General features: G+C 34.2%; 1 protein-coding gene across 3 annotated transcripts in view; it reads left to right on the plus strand.

Annotated features, from left to right (window-relative positions):
- LOC143232378 (uncharacterized) overlaps window positions 1–15,455 on the plus strand; it is a 36,981-nt gene extending 21,526 nt beyond the window's left edge. Inside the window, exon 3 of one of the 3 annotated variants that reach the window (XM_076467724.1) lies at window positions 13,852–15,455. In XM_076467724.1, the coding sequence (XP_076323839.1) occupies window positions 13,852–13,932 (81 nt within the window). In that variant the 3' untranslated portion in view covers window positions 13,933–15,455. Of the gene's footprint in view, window positions 1–11,167; window positions 11,375–12,350; window positions 12,458–13,851 lie in introns of those variants that run through there. The other 2 variants (XM_076467723.1, XM_076467725.1) reach the window with 2 other exon arrangements.
- Window positions 15,456–16,821: the final 1,366 nt, after the last annotated feature.

A 16,821-nucleotide genomic window follows, 5' to 3' on the forward strand; every position in this document is an offset into this window, starting at 1 on the left:
GTTAGAATTGTTCAAGGAATTTTATAATACAGGTAATAGTGCTATAAGTTATGTTTATAATGTTGTAATTTGCTCACTTTAAACGTTAGCTACAACGTGCATGACATAAAGATTAAGCACATCTTAGAGATAACTAGAAAAGCTGTAGAATGTAAATACAACATTTTCAAGGACTAAAAGACTGGTTAGAAAGTGAATGGATGTTTCAAATATAGTACATTAAGTTTCAAATATCATTCTTAACGTAGGCTTACAATAAGTTACGATAGTGTACAGATGTTTAAGCTTGTGCAATCATTAAAGGGAGAAATAAACTAATTTTTGATTGCTAAGTGTACTGAACTTTGAGTTATTTTAACCAGATAGCTTTAAAAAACTCGGCAATAAAAGTAGTACTTAAATTTAGAGTGTTTAAATTTGACTGATAATTTACAATTATGTGTTGAATTAAATCATAATGATATAACACACAACGTTTTATAATTTGTTTGTTTAAAATTAAGCACAAAGTTACACAATGGAATATCTATAGTCTACCCAGAACGGGAATCACAACCCGAGCTCGAATGCTGTAAGTCCGCACACATACCGCTATGTTAGTGGGAAGTATGTCTTAAAATAAGTAGAAAAAAAGTCTAACCTTAATGCTAACTGATAATAATACAGTACTTCTTAACACATCTACAGTGTTGTATTAAACAAAATTAGCACTTAAAGTGAGCCCAAGTCTCCAGTTAATTTTACAATCTAAAAACACAACTTACAGGCTGAAGCACCACGGCGAAATATAACATTTTTATCAATCCACAAACTTTCCAGTTCTAGAGCTTTCTTTCATATGGATGTACATCACTAACTGAAAAATTACATATTTTGCTGAAAAGACAATACTGTATAGACCTGATTGCGTCTACTTACGATTTGTAACTTTACATTAAGCATATTGACTATAATTAAAACACATTAATTTTGTACAGTGTAAAACGAACTAAAGGAAAGAACAAGTAGGCGTCAAACTTCAAAGTAACGTGAAGTTCCTTATAATATGCTGTAATATTAACATCCAGAGCAGTAGAACGAAGGGGTCATCACAACCTTGACAAATCATGATAACTTTTCTTGTGTGCTAAAAAACGTAATGTTAAATAAAACAGATACGTGTTACTTGAATTTTGGAGTACAGATCCTACTCCACAATCAAACAAACATTTGTATAAAAAAATATATGACGTCAGATGTTTCAGCATACAACTACAGACATCTATGGAGTAAAATAAGAACTAGATGGTAGAGACGTTGAAAACAAACGTTTAATTGTCCTAAACCAGTGAAATGAAACGCCAGTGACTAAACAACTTTGATTCTGATACAAAGAAGAATTCACTATTAAAAGAGAAATGATTGATACTTTATAAACAGGAACAAGCAGTCAATTTAAGTCTATCTTTGAACTATAATATTGACTTAAAAAACAACTTTAAAACAACGACTACAATTACTACAATAAATAACTTTTCTATCATCTTTGTTGTTTCTTGCTTGTTTTGCTTGCAGAAAGCCATCCAATTTGTTTATCTTATTAATACGTTTTTTCAATATTTAAGTCCGAAAAAAAATATTTGTCAACACAGGTACTGCATGTTTAGCATTATAAATAAACTGGAACATTATGTTCTACAAATGTGCTGCCAAGTTTATTTCAGCTAATATAACATTCTACCCATGTGTTTGCGCTTTATTTACGCGTTCTATTTTTTACTCTTGAGTTCTGATACACTTCTTGAAGTATCTTTACAGTTTCCATTTGGTTCTTGTCATTTATATATGTTTCCCAAATTTCACTTTTACCCCCTGATAATTTTGCAACTACATTCTGTGCATTTGCTTCGTAGAGAATTGTTGAGGACAAGAAATCACTCCTAATCACTTTTTCCAACAACTAATTTACCTATGAAACTTCCTATCTTCGTACTTGGATTATTATTCACGCCTTTATGTTTTAGCTTTTGTCGTTTGTTTGTTTTTTACTTTCGTGCAAAGCTACATGAAGGCTATCTGCGCTAGCCGTCACTCATTTAGCAAGGTAAGACTAGAGGGAAAGCAGCTAGTTATCACCACCCACCACCAACTCTTGGGCTACTCTTTTACCAACGCCCCCACAACTGAAAGGGCGAGTATGATTGATGTAACCGGGATTCGAACCGCAACCCTCAGATTACTAGTCGAACGCTTTAACCCACCTTGCCATGCTGGGCTAAAGCTTTTGTCGTATTTCGACATATTGGACAATGAGCATGCGAGGACAGAAGAAAAAATATATATTGCAACATTTATCACTAGTTTTCTCAATTCCTTATCGCAGCTAACTCCAAAACAACGATTTCGTAGGTTTCAGTAATGTAGAAATATGAATCAAATTATTCTTATCAATTTTTTGTAATTACCTATTACTGCCACCTGGCGGTAGACAATAAATGTTTTAAATAGACCTACACTAAATTACAAATATTTACCTTCCAAATATAAATCAACTTTTTCCGTGTCTTAAATATATCGTCGTTTATAGAATACATATTAAGATATTTTTTTGCGTATTTGCGTTTCTATACTATTGTGACATCTAAACCATAACTTGTGAATTTCATGTGTTACTGATAATTTCATCTGCTCGTTCATATTTCACCCTGATTAACTCGAAATATTTTCTTTACTCTACTTATAAGAAATGTCAAGTAAATCTCGCGTTAATATTTAGCATATGGTAAAATTGTGTTCTTCTGAACAACAGGCCCGGAATGGCCAAGCGCGTTAAGGCGTGCAACTCGTAATCCGAGGGTCGCGGGTTCGCATCACCGTGGTGCCAAACATGCTCGCCTTTTCAGCGGTGGGTGCGTTATAATGTGACAGTCAATCCCACTATTCGTTGGTAAAAGAGTAGCCCAAGAGTTGGCGGTGGGTGGTGATGACTAGCTGCCTTCCCTCTATTCTTACACTGCAAAATTAGGGACGGCTAGCACAGATAGCCCTCGAGTAGCTTTGTGCAAAATTAAAAAAACAAAACTTCTGAACAACAAAGAAAATTGCATTTTTCTCTTTCTAGCCACAACGTGAGTTTTTTCTATGAAAAATGTACGACCTGGTGTCTGTTTTAGTTTTAAAATCAAATGTTATCTTGTTAATATTCATGAAAATAACAGGTACAGTACATTTTCCAATAATACTTTCTGTGTCAGTTACTACAGTTAATCATATAATCAACATTTTAATGGGTAAATCCAATGATTTATCTGTATGTCTTTGTTGTCTCCTTTTTATCTTCTTCTTACATGTTAATGTATTCTGTGTGATTGATTTATTTGTCTAAACATTTGTTTTGAAAACATTCATAAGTGATTTCAAGTAACTTTTAACCATTTGTGATCATACACCGTTTTCTGGTTACAAATATATTTGTTATGTACTTTGACAAGTCCTGTAGTAGTTTACAAAGATTCCTTGTGGCTTTCTAGAGAACCACGTCAGTAGTGTTCAGTTACATACCGAATATATAGCTGGTGGTGAAGACAGTGTCATCCAAAAGCCATCAGACTTGGTTTACGTATACATAATATAGGATTCTCAAAATAAAGAATCATTATAATTCAGATGACTTTTTAACTACAAGTATATTTACCAACTTCCTGAAAAATCCAATGCAATAAGGGCTCTTCTTTGGCACATGGAAGCAGTTAACTGATACGCTATGCACACTTTTCCACACTTTGCGTATATTGTAATTTATACATTAGATGGCCGACTTGTTAGAGTATCAGCTATGCATCAACACAGGTGGATCCAAGTTGCTTTCACGTTTCTAGTATCTATCACAGTTGCACCCAAATGGTGCGTTGAAACATCCATTATTTCAATGACCAGTCTTAGCACTTATTCCTTTATAGTGCCACCTTCTCTAGTTGTTGTCAGGCAAACTCGTGTGCATTGACCATCATCAATCTTAGCCACTCTACATAATCTTGCAGACGCTGAAGAATTGCTTATGATGGAGAATCATATACCTGTCCAAATATGAACATGTTTTCAGTGAACACCGTTTAGATCCCCATTCCATTACTCTGTATGCCATTTTTACACATGACGCGTGTTTGTTTATTTGGTTCTGTAAAATAATCAAATTTTGCACACATCAGTTTCGTAGTTTGTATTACTCATTCCGTCAAACACCACAGTATGAATGGTAAGGTAAAGTACGAATCTTAACCACACCTAATACTTTATAAAACCAAGTTGACTATTGAAGTCAACTTCTCGACCTATGTGGATTTCTTATAATATTCTATTTTTTGACAACCAGCTCCTGTTAACACATCATTTACTTTCCATACTAGAGAACAGACTAATGAGTAAGTTAGTTTCAGTCCGTTTTTTGAAGTGATTAACGGGAATGGGTACGTACTTATGAATTCTCACATTATCCAAGTCTTAACCAGTGATATTAAGAGCTGCTATATAGAAAGAGAAAAGAACAAAAATTATCTCTTGGTGTTTATCTTTTTTACTGGTTTTGTATCTGTATGGCACAAGTCTCATATCAGTGATCAAGGAATTATATTTCCTGGTGTATAGAAACAGAATGGAACGTGTTCATACAGTTGCTACTGCCTGTACAGGTATAATAGGTTGCGTGTATCCTTACTGTAGTCTTCTACCAGTGCTGGTTAGACTTTACCTTGCTGGATAGCAAGAAGTGTTCATGCTAATCTGGATTATTCATCCTTGATCACGAGAAACCCACTTGAAATAAAATGTTTCTCAGAACGGCTGGTATGGGTATTAAAGTTTTTATTAATAAGAAGAGAACAACGTTTCGACCTTCCTAGGTCATCTTCAGGTTAAGAAAAAGAGTTTGCAAGTGACTTAACATTAATTTTACTGCTGAGTAGCATGATTTCAACTCTCACATGGTTTTCATGATCAAAACATTTCATAAACTGATGACATCTCACCATGTAGCTAGACAATCTAGTTTGATTAAGTTGGTCATAAATCATCACCAATATCATATAAAACCAGAGAAACTGTGAACTTTTCGCTTTTTCGTCGGTAAAAACAATCTTTCACAACGTCTATCTTAGCTGAGTTCTACAATACTCACAATGTAACCAAAAACTCCACCTCAAAAAAGAATTTTGTTGTTCCAGTTTTAAAGCCTGCTTTTTATTTGCAATGGAATACTATCTTCAGCTTCTCAGATGCAAACTCGATAATATTTCCAAATATCATAAAATTTAATTACGTAAGTTCTTTGATTTTAAGCTCCATCAGCTCCTAAGTTATTGATGTATTACACAGGTTGAATGTGTTTAAATTTGTCATAGAATTGTTTATGTCATCCAGTTCGGCTTTCCAGTATCTGGATGTCAAATCCAAGGAATACAATTGACATAAAACCTTTCACTGTATCCGGGCATTCATTTGTTCATGTAAAGGAAAGGTACCAACATGATTTATTGTTTTTATTTTTTTCCTGACAATTACTGTTAGAGACTATCAAGAACACTTCAAAGGTTCCATGGTTCCATCATGCAGCATCCACTGTAGTTCAGTGCTTTCCATTTCTTTAGTGCTCTATAAAAGCCTGTGTGGCAGTTGCTTTATCAGATGCGTCACTTACACACACACACACACATATACGGTATTGAATCATCAGTTATGTAGGCTTAAAAATACAATAGGATATTCATGACAGAAGTAGCTGAGTTACTTTTATTTTCAATGGGGCTAGACTGTTAGCGCAGTTTTCAACTAATGCCATAAGATGTGTTGGTAACTAACATGTGCTTTGGGCCAAAGTGTTACAAATGTAACCCTAGAATCACTGCTAGAATCAGTTACTCCTACTTTGATTATTGTGTCTACGACGATTCCAGCATTCAACTATATAAACAATTATCCATAATTACAAAGTGATACTGGGGTTCCATCCCTTATGGGACAAATAACTGGACAGAAAACAATTCATGTCATTTATGGCTTATATAACTGTATTACATGGCACCAATACTATGAACTTCATCTACTTTAAGCCATATAATACTAATTGTGCATATAAGGTACTATTATTTCCTGTTATCTAGTGGGACAGTGGAAAATCTATGAATTTACAATACTGAAATCAGGAGCTCGTTTCCCATTAGTATACACAGCAGATAGTTCAGTGTAGCTTTGTTATACAGAAAACACAGTATTATTCCCTCTACTGCATACATTCATGCAGTCTAATTTTCATTGGCTATTTGTGTTGTGCTCACTATGGGTACCAAAATCCGACTTTTAATGTTATAAATTTTTAGACTTAATGTTGAGCCACTGGGAGGCTCCTGGGTTCCATCAGTTCAGTGATAGATTACTTTCCATGGGATTTCACTACAGATGTTGTGCAAGCAAAATTGATGAACAAGCACCACTATATGCATACCACAAGGATATGAAATCCAGATCAAAGGTTAAAAATTACTGCTGCCATTTTGTAGATGACACACCCTAAGCTAATCCAGAGATTGACATCTACTCTAATTTCTGATATATTGTCATTTGCTAGAAAACATCTCCTGGCCATAGCATTGGTCTAACTTGGAGGAAATGAGAAATTGCAAGGTGAACTGAGGATATTGTCACCCTAGTATCTACTAATGATCTAAACTCTCATTCTTTACCATAATTGACACATATAAAGCTTCACCCACTTATATCAGGACTGGATTGACACCTAAACTATTTGTTGCAAACAGTTTGCTGTGCTCCTTCAAGCCAATTCCCAAGCATGTTTTGGGCTCTATCAAACTTATGGAACATCCACTGTAGTGCCCGCTACATGTTGCTATTCATCCTGGGCCTGCTCATCAGATGGTTAGTTCTGATAATCTTGCCTAATTTTCTGATTAGCAAATTATTGACATCGTATTTTGACTGGCTGGTTGGCATCTGCCAAGCATTTAGCTGATTCTTATTGTTAGTTAACTCTGCATCTTTGATGTTCAGCAAAGAACTGATAATTTCTTCACCACTGTCGGATCAGTCCACAAATAAAGCTAACATCATGGATGTTGTTCAGGCAAAAGCATTAGTATTTACTGCAATATGTGTTTCCTGACCAAACTAGGTGGTGACCATTCACTGGAAATAAGTGTGGCTGCAAGATAATACTAGGATTTGTTGTTAGATGGATAACATTTTGTAAAGGTCTAACCAAAAATGATAGAAATGTCTCGTCAGACTATCTGAAAGTAGTCATAAGTGTCGCAGTGAGGATTTTCTCTCTAGTAACCGGCCCAAAATTACCACTTAAATTATGTCACCATGAAAACTACACCCATTAGGGTGAAAATGTTTCTCATACCCAGGTGTTGTCACCTGGGTTCATTTTGAATTAATTCATTAACTAGATTATCCCCTCCATCTGTAGTAGCTATTGTCGGGTAAGCATTCCTGTTCAACTAGAACAAATCAATAACATAAGTGGCCAATATTTATCATGATAACCCTGATGCCAAACGATGATGCCTCAAGTGTAGAATCACTATGAAAGAGATTAAAAGGATGATACCTGAGAGTTACATAGCTATTAAATAATATGCAAATTATGCAGACATCAGAGAGCTACATACCTACTAGGTGATATAAAAAGGGAATATACTGAGGGGGAAGGGCACATGCAAATAACATCATAATGCCACCTACTAGAAAGAATTATGATAGTTCCTTTAAGTGACACCATGGGGTACAACTGTATAAATAGATAACATCATATTTCCACAAAGTAACAACAGAGTACGCTACTGTAATAGAGAAGTCTGACACCATAATTTGATACCAAAGGGCCAATTACTATAAGTGAAGGCTTTTACTAAGGGTCCATAGGCAGACAGTTTTACTTAAGTTTTATAAGAGGTTTATACTGCTGAGGATAATATTTATATTGGAAGATTATGTTATCAAGATTTTATAAGCTCATGGTTTTGATAAGGTTTTATAAGTGGATTGTATTACTAATGGTAATAATTGTATAAATAGATGGTTTTACTAAACACGTAAAGATTCATTTCATCTCAACTTACGTTTATATTAGGTTGTCCAGAAATTAATGTCGGAATTCTCACGATGACATTGAATATTTAGTAACTTATCGTTGGTTGGTTGGTTTAATCTAACGTTTGTCGCTTACAAGGAGTATCAATTGTCTGCTGTTTTAACTCTTTTCAGAGTAAGTTTTGCAACCTCCAAGGCAGCACAGACAAGAAGGCTTTTCGTCTGATATTTCTCTACGACTTCAAACTTGGATGTAAAGCTACTGAAATTATATAGAACATCAACCAGGCATTCGGCCATGGATCTGTTACTGAACGCACAGTTTAGCATTGGTTACAAAGGTTTCGACATAGAGATGAAACTCTTGAAGACCACGAAGGTCGTGGAAGGAAGCCATTCTTAGATGAAACACATTAAGAGAAGCAGTTGATACAGACCATCGCACAACAATACGTGAGCTTACAGAAAAGTTGGCACAATCAAATCAAGCATTACCAAATGCCTGAGTGCGATTGGAAAGATGAAAAAGTTGGATAAATGGATTCTGCATGAGCTAACTGAAGATCAACAAAATCGACGTTATGAGACCTGTCAAGAGTGACGCTCCAAAAACTGAACGAATTTGGAATCGAGATTCTGTCTCATCCACCTTATTCCTCAGACCCTTCCCCTACATATTTTCATTTTTGGAGCATTTTAACAACATTTTGAACAATAAACGCTTTCAAAACCAGGCAGCTGCAGAAGAAGCTTTCATAAAGCTTATTGACCATAAAAACTCTGATTTCAACAGTAGAAGCATGAACAGCATCGTTACACGTTGGCAAAAGTGTGTTTAAGCAAATTGTGCTTACTTTGATTAAAGCATGTTTTACAACACTAGTTTATACTTTTCCAAACTTCGTAGTTCAAAAATGACATTTATTTCTGGACAACCTAATTGTTTCACTTATATAGTTAACTGTATTGCATATGATTTACAAATCCAGTTGGTGTTACTAGGTGGATTGTCTTGCTCAGGTTCCATAGGAAGATGGTATTACTTATCAAGACTATTAAGACTATTTATTAAGACTAGCGCTGCTAAGATGGATGGTTTTTCTATAAATAAATAGCTCAATAGGATGACGAATTTAACACATGTGTGATTACATTATCAACATTGTTGTTTTCATTTCTAGATATATTTATGTATCTGAAAAAGCTACAAATAAGACTATTAATTTAATGAGAGAACTGTTATAATATAATGTATAATGTGTGTCAATTTTCATCACACATGCCATTTTAATTTATCCATTATTTGACCGAGGCAAGTATTTTAGTAAAGCTAATATGTTACCTTACATACTTTTACAATTACCTCTCCAGAAATGATTTCATCATACCTAATATTTCGTTTTTACAAATATCGAAGAAGATACTCATGTGATTATTCTACAGACGATTGTGCTTTTGTGGTGGCTAGGCATGGCCAAGCGTGTTAAGGCGTGCGACTCGTAATCTGAGGATCGCGGGTTCGCATCCCCGTCGCGCCAAACATGCTCGCCCTTTCAGCCATGGGGGCGTTATAATGTACGGTCAATCCCACTATTCGTTGGTAAAAGAGTAGCCCAAGAGTTTGCAGTGGGTGGTGATGACTAGCTGCCTTCCCTCTAGTCTTACACTGCTAAATTAGGGACGGCTAGCACAGATAGCCCTGGAGTAGCTTTGTGCGAAATTCCAACAAACAAACAAGCTTTTGTGGTACAAGTATTGATGTATTACATGTTTAATGTGCTATAGTATAATTTTCACTTTGTGGTTTAAGTATCGATTTAGTGCACATTTAACACAGTGTAGTATAGTTTTACTTCTATATTTAATTTGCAAAACATACTTTTTACAATTATCGCTCTGAAAAGAAAAATTTTTATGATAACATGATTACCTAAATCTTTAAATAATATACAACAATTTAATTTTAAAGATCTGTATGCTGTTTGTTTATTGCTCGAATTTATCGTCGACAATCCGCAAAAACAGATTGAAAAAGAATCTCGGCCCCTATTCATAATTTGTAACAGTTTATTTCTTCCTGTTTTGAGACTAACAAAAGAGTTGGTCTACATATTGTAATTTTAATTTTACTTTAGTAGAATGTTATTACTAGTTGATACGATATTATAATCTCGTGAAGCAAGAACAACTTCCTTCATAGGCCCTTAAAATATTCTTGCTTTAGTTTAATTTCGTCAAACGTGTCTGATGTCATGCATACGTATAAGGATTTTCATTGATGGATTGAAAGAAGAAAATATGTAGCATTTGTTTTTATTAATCGTGGAAAGGTGTGCTTCTAAAAAACTGCAGAGAAGGTAATGAAGCTTGAATTAAACGGTTTAATATTAGAATCCGTAAACAACATTATGTATAACACCAAACTTTACATATAACTATAAGTAAATTATTTCTCAATGTAGTAATTTTAGTTAGTATGTCTTTCGTGAATTCTGCTTTACACACGATAAAACATTTATTTTATAGTTCAGTAAAATGACGTTCAGAAAGTAGAAATGACATACGTTGATATTGTTCATAACAGCTGTATTACTGAACCTTACTTTTCATGCTGACCTTAACATTAAAATAACAAAAAGTTGGATTCAAAATAACAGAAGAAATATTAAAAGACAATTTTAACTTTCGCCTACTTGTTTATGTTATTCTTCTGATCAAAGTGTTTAATACTCAACACGTTCATAGTCCGTGTTAACGTAAGTTGGTTTTGCTAAGCTTCTTTCCTTTCTAGTGCTTTAACTCTTCCCATTTGGTGGCAGTTCCTCTCTTATCTCAGTAGAGTAAAAACTGGTATCATTTTCAGCCGCTTGTCCTTCTGTAATGCTAGTTATTGTTACTCATACTAAACTTCAATCAGAGGAAGCTACTTACTTAAATCGAAGCTGAAAATCAACTCTATAATTGATATACCTAATTAAATATATTTTCTCTTATAAAGATTAAAATGGATTGTTTTTGGGTATTCTCACTGTTAACTATAATTTCCACCGTATTTCAAGCTATGTTGTGTTGTTTTACTTAGGAATGTGGTAGCTATCTACGTCTTCGTGACAACCACATATATCAGGTCAGACTTAGACATAATGACTGTCAATCTCAAGGATATGGAGAAGATAATGTCCCAATCTAAGAGTCGCGGGTTTGAATTCCCATCCTTCAAACATGCTCGTTCCTTCAGCCGTGTGGATATTGTAATGTGATGGCCAATCCCACTATCTGTTGATAAAAGAGTGGTTCAAGAATTTTCGGTAGGTCGTGATGTCTCGCTACTACATTAGTGACGGCTGGCTCAGATAACTCTCTTGTAATTTTGCGCGAAGTTTAAAACCCAACAAACCAAAAAAGCTTGCAACTTTGTTTTTCAGATGTATGGAAAGCTGAGTTCTTTATTCTGATATGTGTTCTATCTGTCAGTGATCTTGATCATGTATGATCGCTATGTCATAGTAAAACAGTTTAATACTTCTCCCTTAAGTCAATGTAAGGCAGCTCTGATGAAAAGTTTAGTAGTTTATTACCTTGTAGCACCATTTTCTGCAATGTTTTAGGGATGATTTTTGCCAACCTATTTGTATTAAATGAAATAGATAATTGAATATCAACAATAGTTTCATACAGGTTATAGTATGGTTGAAGAGAATTAATTAATTTAGTTCCAATACATTTTCTATTGCGCCCAACATAGTCAAGTAATTAAGGCGCTCGACTCGTAATCCGAGGGTCGTGGGTTCGAATCCCCGTCACATTAACATGCTCGCCCTTTCAGCTGTGGGAGTGTTACTAAGTAATGGCCAATCCCACTATTCGTTGGTAAAAGAGTAGCCCAAGAGTTGGCGGTGGTATCTAGCTGATTTTCCTCTAGTCTTGCAATGTTAAATTAGGGAAGACTAGCACCGAAAGCCTTCTTGTAGCTTTGCGCAAAATTTTAAAACAAACAAACATTTCCTATTGATGAATTTTAAAGTCACATATACCATAAAAATAAAGTATCAAATTATCTCGTTATTATGATTACCTTTATGCAAAATAATATATAAGTAGTTTGCTTGTTTTATCTAATCAGAGCCAGGTTTATTCAAATGAACATTTTTATGTTGAGCTTATACATGCCATTTTGCAGCATGTCATTTTTTATAGGAATGTGTGTTCTTAACGATGATTAATTACAAGAGTGTTTCCTTAAGATTCCTATCTTATTATCGTAGTGAAAATACAATAGAGAAAAAAAACACTCATGGAACCAACAAGGATATCCGTTGTGAAACGTGCCAGAAATCTAGATGATGCTGTTTGAAGTATTTTTATATATGTAATAAAGTCATAAGTAACATGAACTAGGGATTGTTTGTTCTTTTATTTAATATTTAAAAATGTTTATATCCTACTATATCCTACTATATCCAATACGAGCTATAATCACCTTTCGATATCCAACTTTAAACAATTGACGAAAGACACTTCCGTCAAAAATGGTTAATATGCGTATATTTTTTCTTTACGGAATCCGGTAAAAATGAAGACACTTGAACTAAACTTTGAAAGTACATGGCATTTTTTTTAAGTCTACTGAATTTCATGAACAAGAACTATACTTAGTTCTTAAAGGAACATTACATTATCGATTCTTCTGAATATAGAAATAATAAAACAATAAAATCTGTCATGTTATAAACAAGTAAAGTATCATGAAAGCTTCTAATGTTTTAAACTACGTGTCTCTTATTTACTACAGTGTTTTCTGCACTTCAAATTAACAATCATGAAACCATAATATATATTTCTAATTTCGCTTAAATATTTTACTACTGACAGTAAGAACGAACTTAAGTTACGTTCAAGATTACGTGGCCTTCCTACATGTAAAATTATTGTATCTATATGATCACCACATCTTCGAACTCTTTAAGTAAAAAACGTTCATCCGTGTCTATGAATTTCACATATAAATATATCTGATTATTGATCTGTTCGAAGAAACTTAAAATCTGGCTTACCTCTAATATCTCATTAAATATTCTCTAGAAAGATTGGCAGAGTCATGATTCCTTTTAAATTTGTTTCTAATACTGTTGTTAGCTTCTGATAATTTTAAGATAAGTTAAGCTATTTATACTGTGAAAAGAAATAAATATCTACAAACTATTGTCTTAACTATATGTTATTTAATGGTTTATGTTTGTAAAGAGATATTGAAACCATTTTACAATTACTGAGATTTGTTATTAGAAAGAACTGAGTTTCCATAACATATACTTTTATTCCGTAGTAAGTACTTTTCTAATTTTAAGTAATACAAATAAAGGTACACTTGCGATTAGAAGTACTTGAAGTTTATATGAAAACTGTTGACATAGTTTCATGGAATATGCTGTGAATTATCGGCATACAAATATGCCGTGTTTTTATATATTCTTAGTACTCTCTCAGTCAAACTGATAGCCTGGTAACATATTCAATGAAAGCGGCATATTTATCCATCAACTTCAATATATATTTTTTCAGAATTGTAAGAGCTCTTGCCTGTCAGATTACCAGAGTGCAGTCAGGACCAAGAATTTGCATGTTGAATTGGAATAATGACTTTAAAATTCACTGGCTTGACCAGTTCGTCATGCTGACTTTATCTTGTTTATTATTATTAGTCATTCTGTTAAGTAATAAGATAATAAAATATTTTGAGAAGATAAAACATTTACTTGATTTCAGGTTTTCTTACAGAGTGTTCTTCATAATCTCATCAAATGCTTTAAGATTTTCTTTACAATCTCACATAAAGAAGAGCCCTAAGATGGTATGTATGTATGATATTTCCTACGTCACCAGGAGCCATCCGTAACAGGACATACTAAATCATGTGCAGATGCTTGCTTATCCTACCTTGACTGGTTACATTCCTCGGACTGATGTTTTTTGGACAAATTAAAAGAGTAGACGAGATCTACTGGCCAATACTGCTAACCATTAAAGTGGACAACAGCCAAAAGTGTAAGGAATAATTAACGTTGACAGATGTAGCTTTTCTTTTGTACTTCACTGCCATGCACGAATGAATATCACGATTGAAGTTGGCCTGGCATTTTTAGTGTTACGATACGACTGTAATAAAACAGCATTCTGAGACCTAGATGCAAACCTTGCGTCTATTCAAAAGTACAGACATTAACAGTTAGCCACCTTGTTACATGGCAAGATGCAGACGCCTGAAGACGTGAGAAGAACTGTCTCTCAGGATATCACGTGATGGCAAAGTTTCACGAAGTGGCACCAGAGAGCGTGTTACTAAGATCGATGAATGTGAGTGAATAATTCCTGACCTCACAATTTCAGATTGTGTCCAAAATTGGATTAGAAAATTCCATTGTGTATTACCAGAGGGCGTGATGCTCTACACACATAGCACGTGTTTCGATAGTTGTAAGGTAGTACAGTTTAACTTTATGTACTACATGTATTATTATATGATAACTCTGCACTTACGGTAATATAGCTATATTTTATATTCCTATGTTTGATTTTACCTTCAAATTATTATTCTCTATATGTTTATTTTCATTATCGTAGTAACTCTTGTAATTTTCTAAAACGTTAAACTTCCAGAGAACAAAATTTTGTTCACTTGAGTACATTTTTCAGGATTTTCTAATATAACAAATTAGATTATCAACATTTACCGACAAGTTGAGACAGTTCACATTATTAGAGCTGATGAGGTATCGGTAATTATGACTTTTTTTAACACACCACACAACTGAAAATAACAATTTTGTTTACACGTACGTATTTAAAGTACAATTTCTCTGTAAATAAACACATACTAAGAAAACAGACTTTTTTCAACAAGTAGTTCTAAAACATATACAACAGCTCAGATTGATTAGCTATTTACGATGGAAAGTTAACCTTAGTGTAATGAATGAGTTTGCTGACCTAGACTGAAAACAGACACAAGGATCATAATTCCAAGGACCTGTGTAACGTTTGTTTGTATTTCAGTGCAAAGCTACAAAATGGGTTATGTGTGCTTTGCCCACTACAGGTATCGAAACCCGGTTTCTAGTAGTGTGAGTCCGTAGACATACAGCTATGTTAATGAGGGGCGGCCCGGCATGGCCAAGCGTGTTAAGGCGTGCGACTCGTAATCTGAGGGTCGAGGTTCGCATCCCCGTCGCGCCAAACATGCTCGCCCTTTCAGCCATGGGGGCGTTATAATGTGACAGTAAATCCCACTATTCGTTGGTAAAAGAGTAGCCCAAGAGTTGACGGTGGGTGGTGATGATTAGCTGCCTTCCCTCTAGTCTTACACTGCCAAATTAAGGACGGCTAGCACAGATAGCCCTCGAGTAGCTTTGTGCGAAATTCAAAACAAACAAACAAACTAATGAGGGGCAGCAACGTTTGTAATAACCATGTTAAGTTTATTTATGTATGTTATCTTATAATTACAACAAGATTACTTATGCGTACTTATATGATAATTACAAAATTTACGTAAGAATTAAATACATTTGTAAGATTTAAATAGAGGTTATATTTTTGCTGTTTAGAATAAACGTTGTAGTCAATTTTTTACCGATATGTAGAAGTTAGTCTTGCATTTATCACAAGTCAGTGATATTACAATACAGGGTGCATGTCGTTCAATCGCTCCATTGTTCGTACAATCTATTCAATCCTGAAACTCAACAATTTATTTCTATTATTTTAACACAAAATGTTCAAACTATGCATAAATGTTATGTCATATTAACAGATTTGTTTTAAATTTCTTGCAAAGCTACACGAGGGTCATCTGCATTAGCTATCCCTAATTTAGCAAGTGTAAGACTAGAGGGAAGGCAGCTAGTCATCATCACCCACCGCCAACTCTTAGAATATTCATTTTACAAACGAACTGTGAGATTGACTGTCATTTAGAAAGTCTCCATAGCTGAAAGGGAGAGCATGTGTGGTGTGACGGAGATTCAAAACCGCGACCCTCAAATTTCGAGTCAAGCGCCCTAACCACCTGGCCATGCTGGACCCTTATTAACCTTATAGTGCAGTTCGTCTTTTAGACACATTCACAATAGGTTATCTGACAGATACTGTTTCAATTAACCTAAGCACTTAAACTCTACGATTGGAACTTTGTAATCTAAGCGAAACACCTACTTTCGAAAAAAAATATTTAAATAAACTTTACTATTGTAGAAATTAAACAATATAGCAACGTTTACTCTTTCAGTCACAATGATTTTCTGTAGTACAATTACATTGAAGTACAAGACACTGAGGCATTGGTAAGTATCATGTTTTAGACGTAAGGAACACACAATACATGATGAAAATTGGCAAAACGTAGTTACTTTACAATGCAGCCTCTTGGATATGAACTCTGAAAAGAAGTACAACATGGCTAAAGCACACAATGAATAAATACAGTTAATGGACATGTACTGAAATATCAGTTCAAGTTAATTTTCCATTCCAGAAAGTAGTGATTACACAGGTAATATATTTTTTGATAAGACAAAACACAAACGTAATGAACGGAAGCATCTTTTGTATTTTTATATAACAATGAATACAAACAATGGTAAATTGTAGTTTTTTAATATTTATGTTATAAATGTTTTACTCGTATAAACTTTAATTTTGTTGAAGTATAATATTTAATTAATTTTTAAATGTTTGACT

Source organism: Tachypleus tridentatus, chromosome 11 (genome assembly GCF_004210375.1).
Source record: "Tachypleus tridentatus isolate NWPU-2018 chromosome 11, ASM421037v1, whole genome shotgun sequence".
NCBI classification, from domain to species: Eukaryota; Metazoa; Arthropoda; class Merostomata; order Xiphosura; family Limulidae; genus Tachypleus; species Tachypleus tridentatus.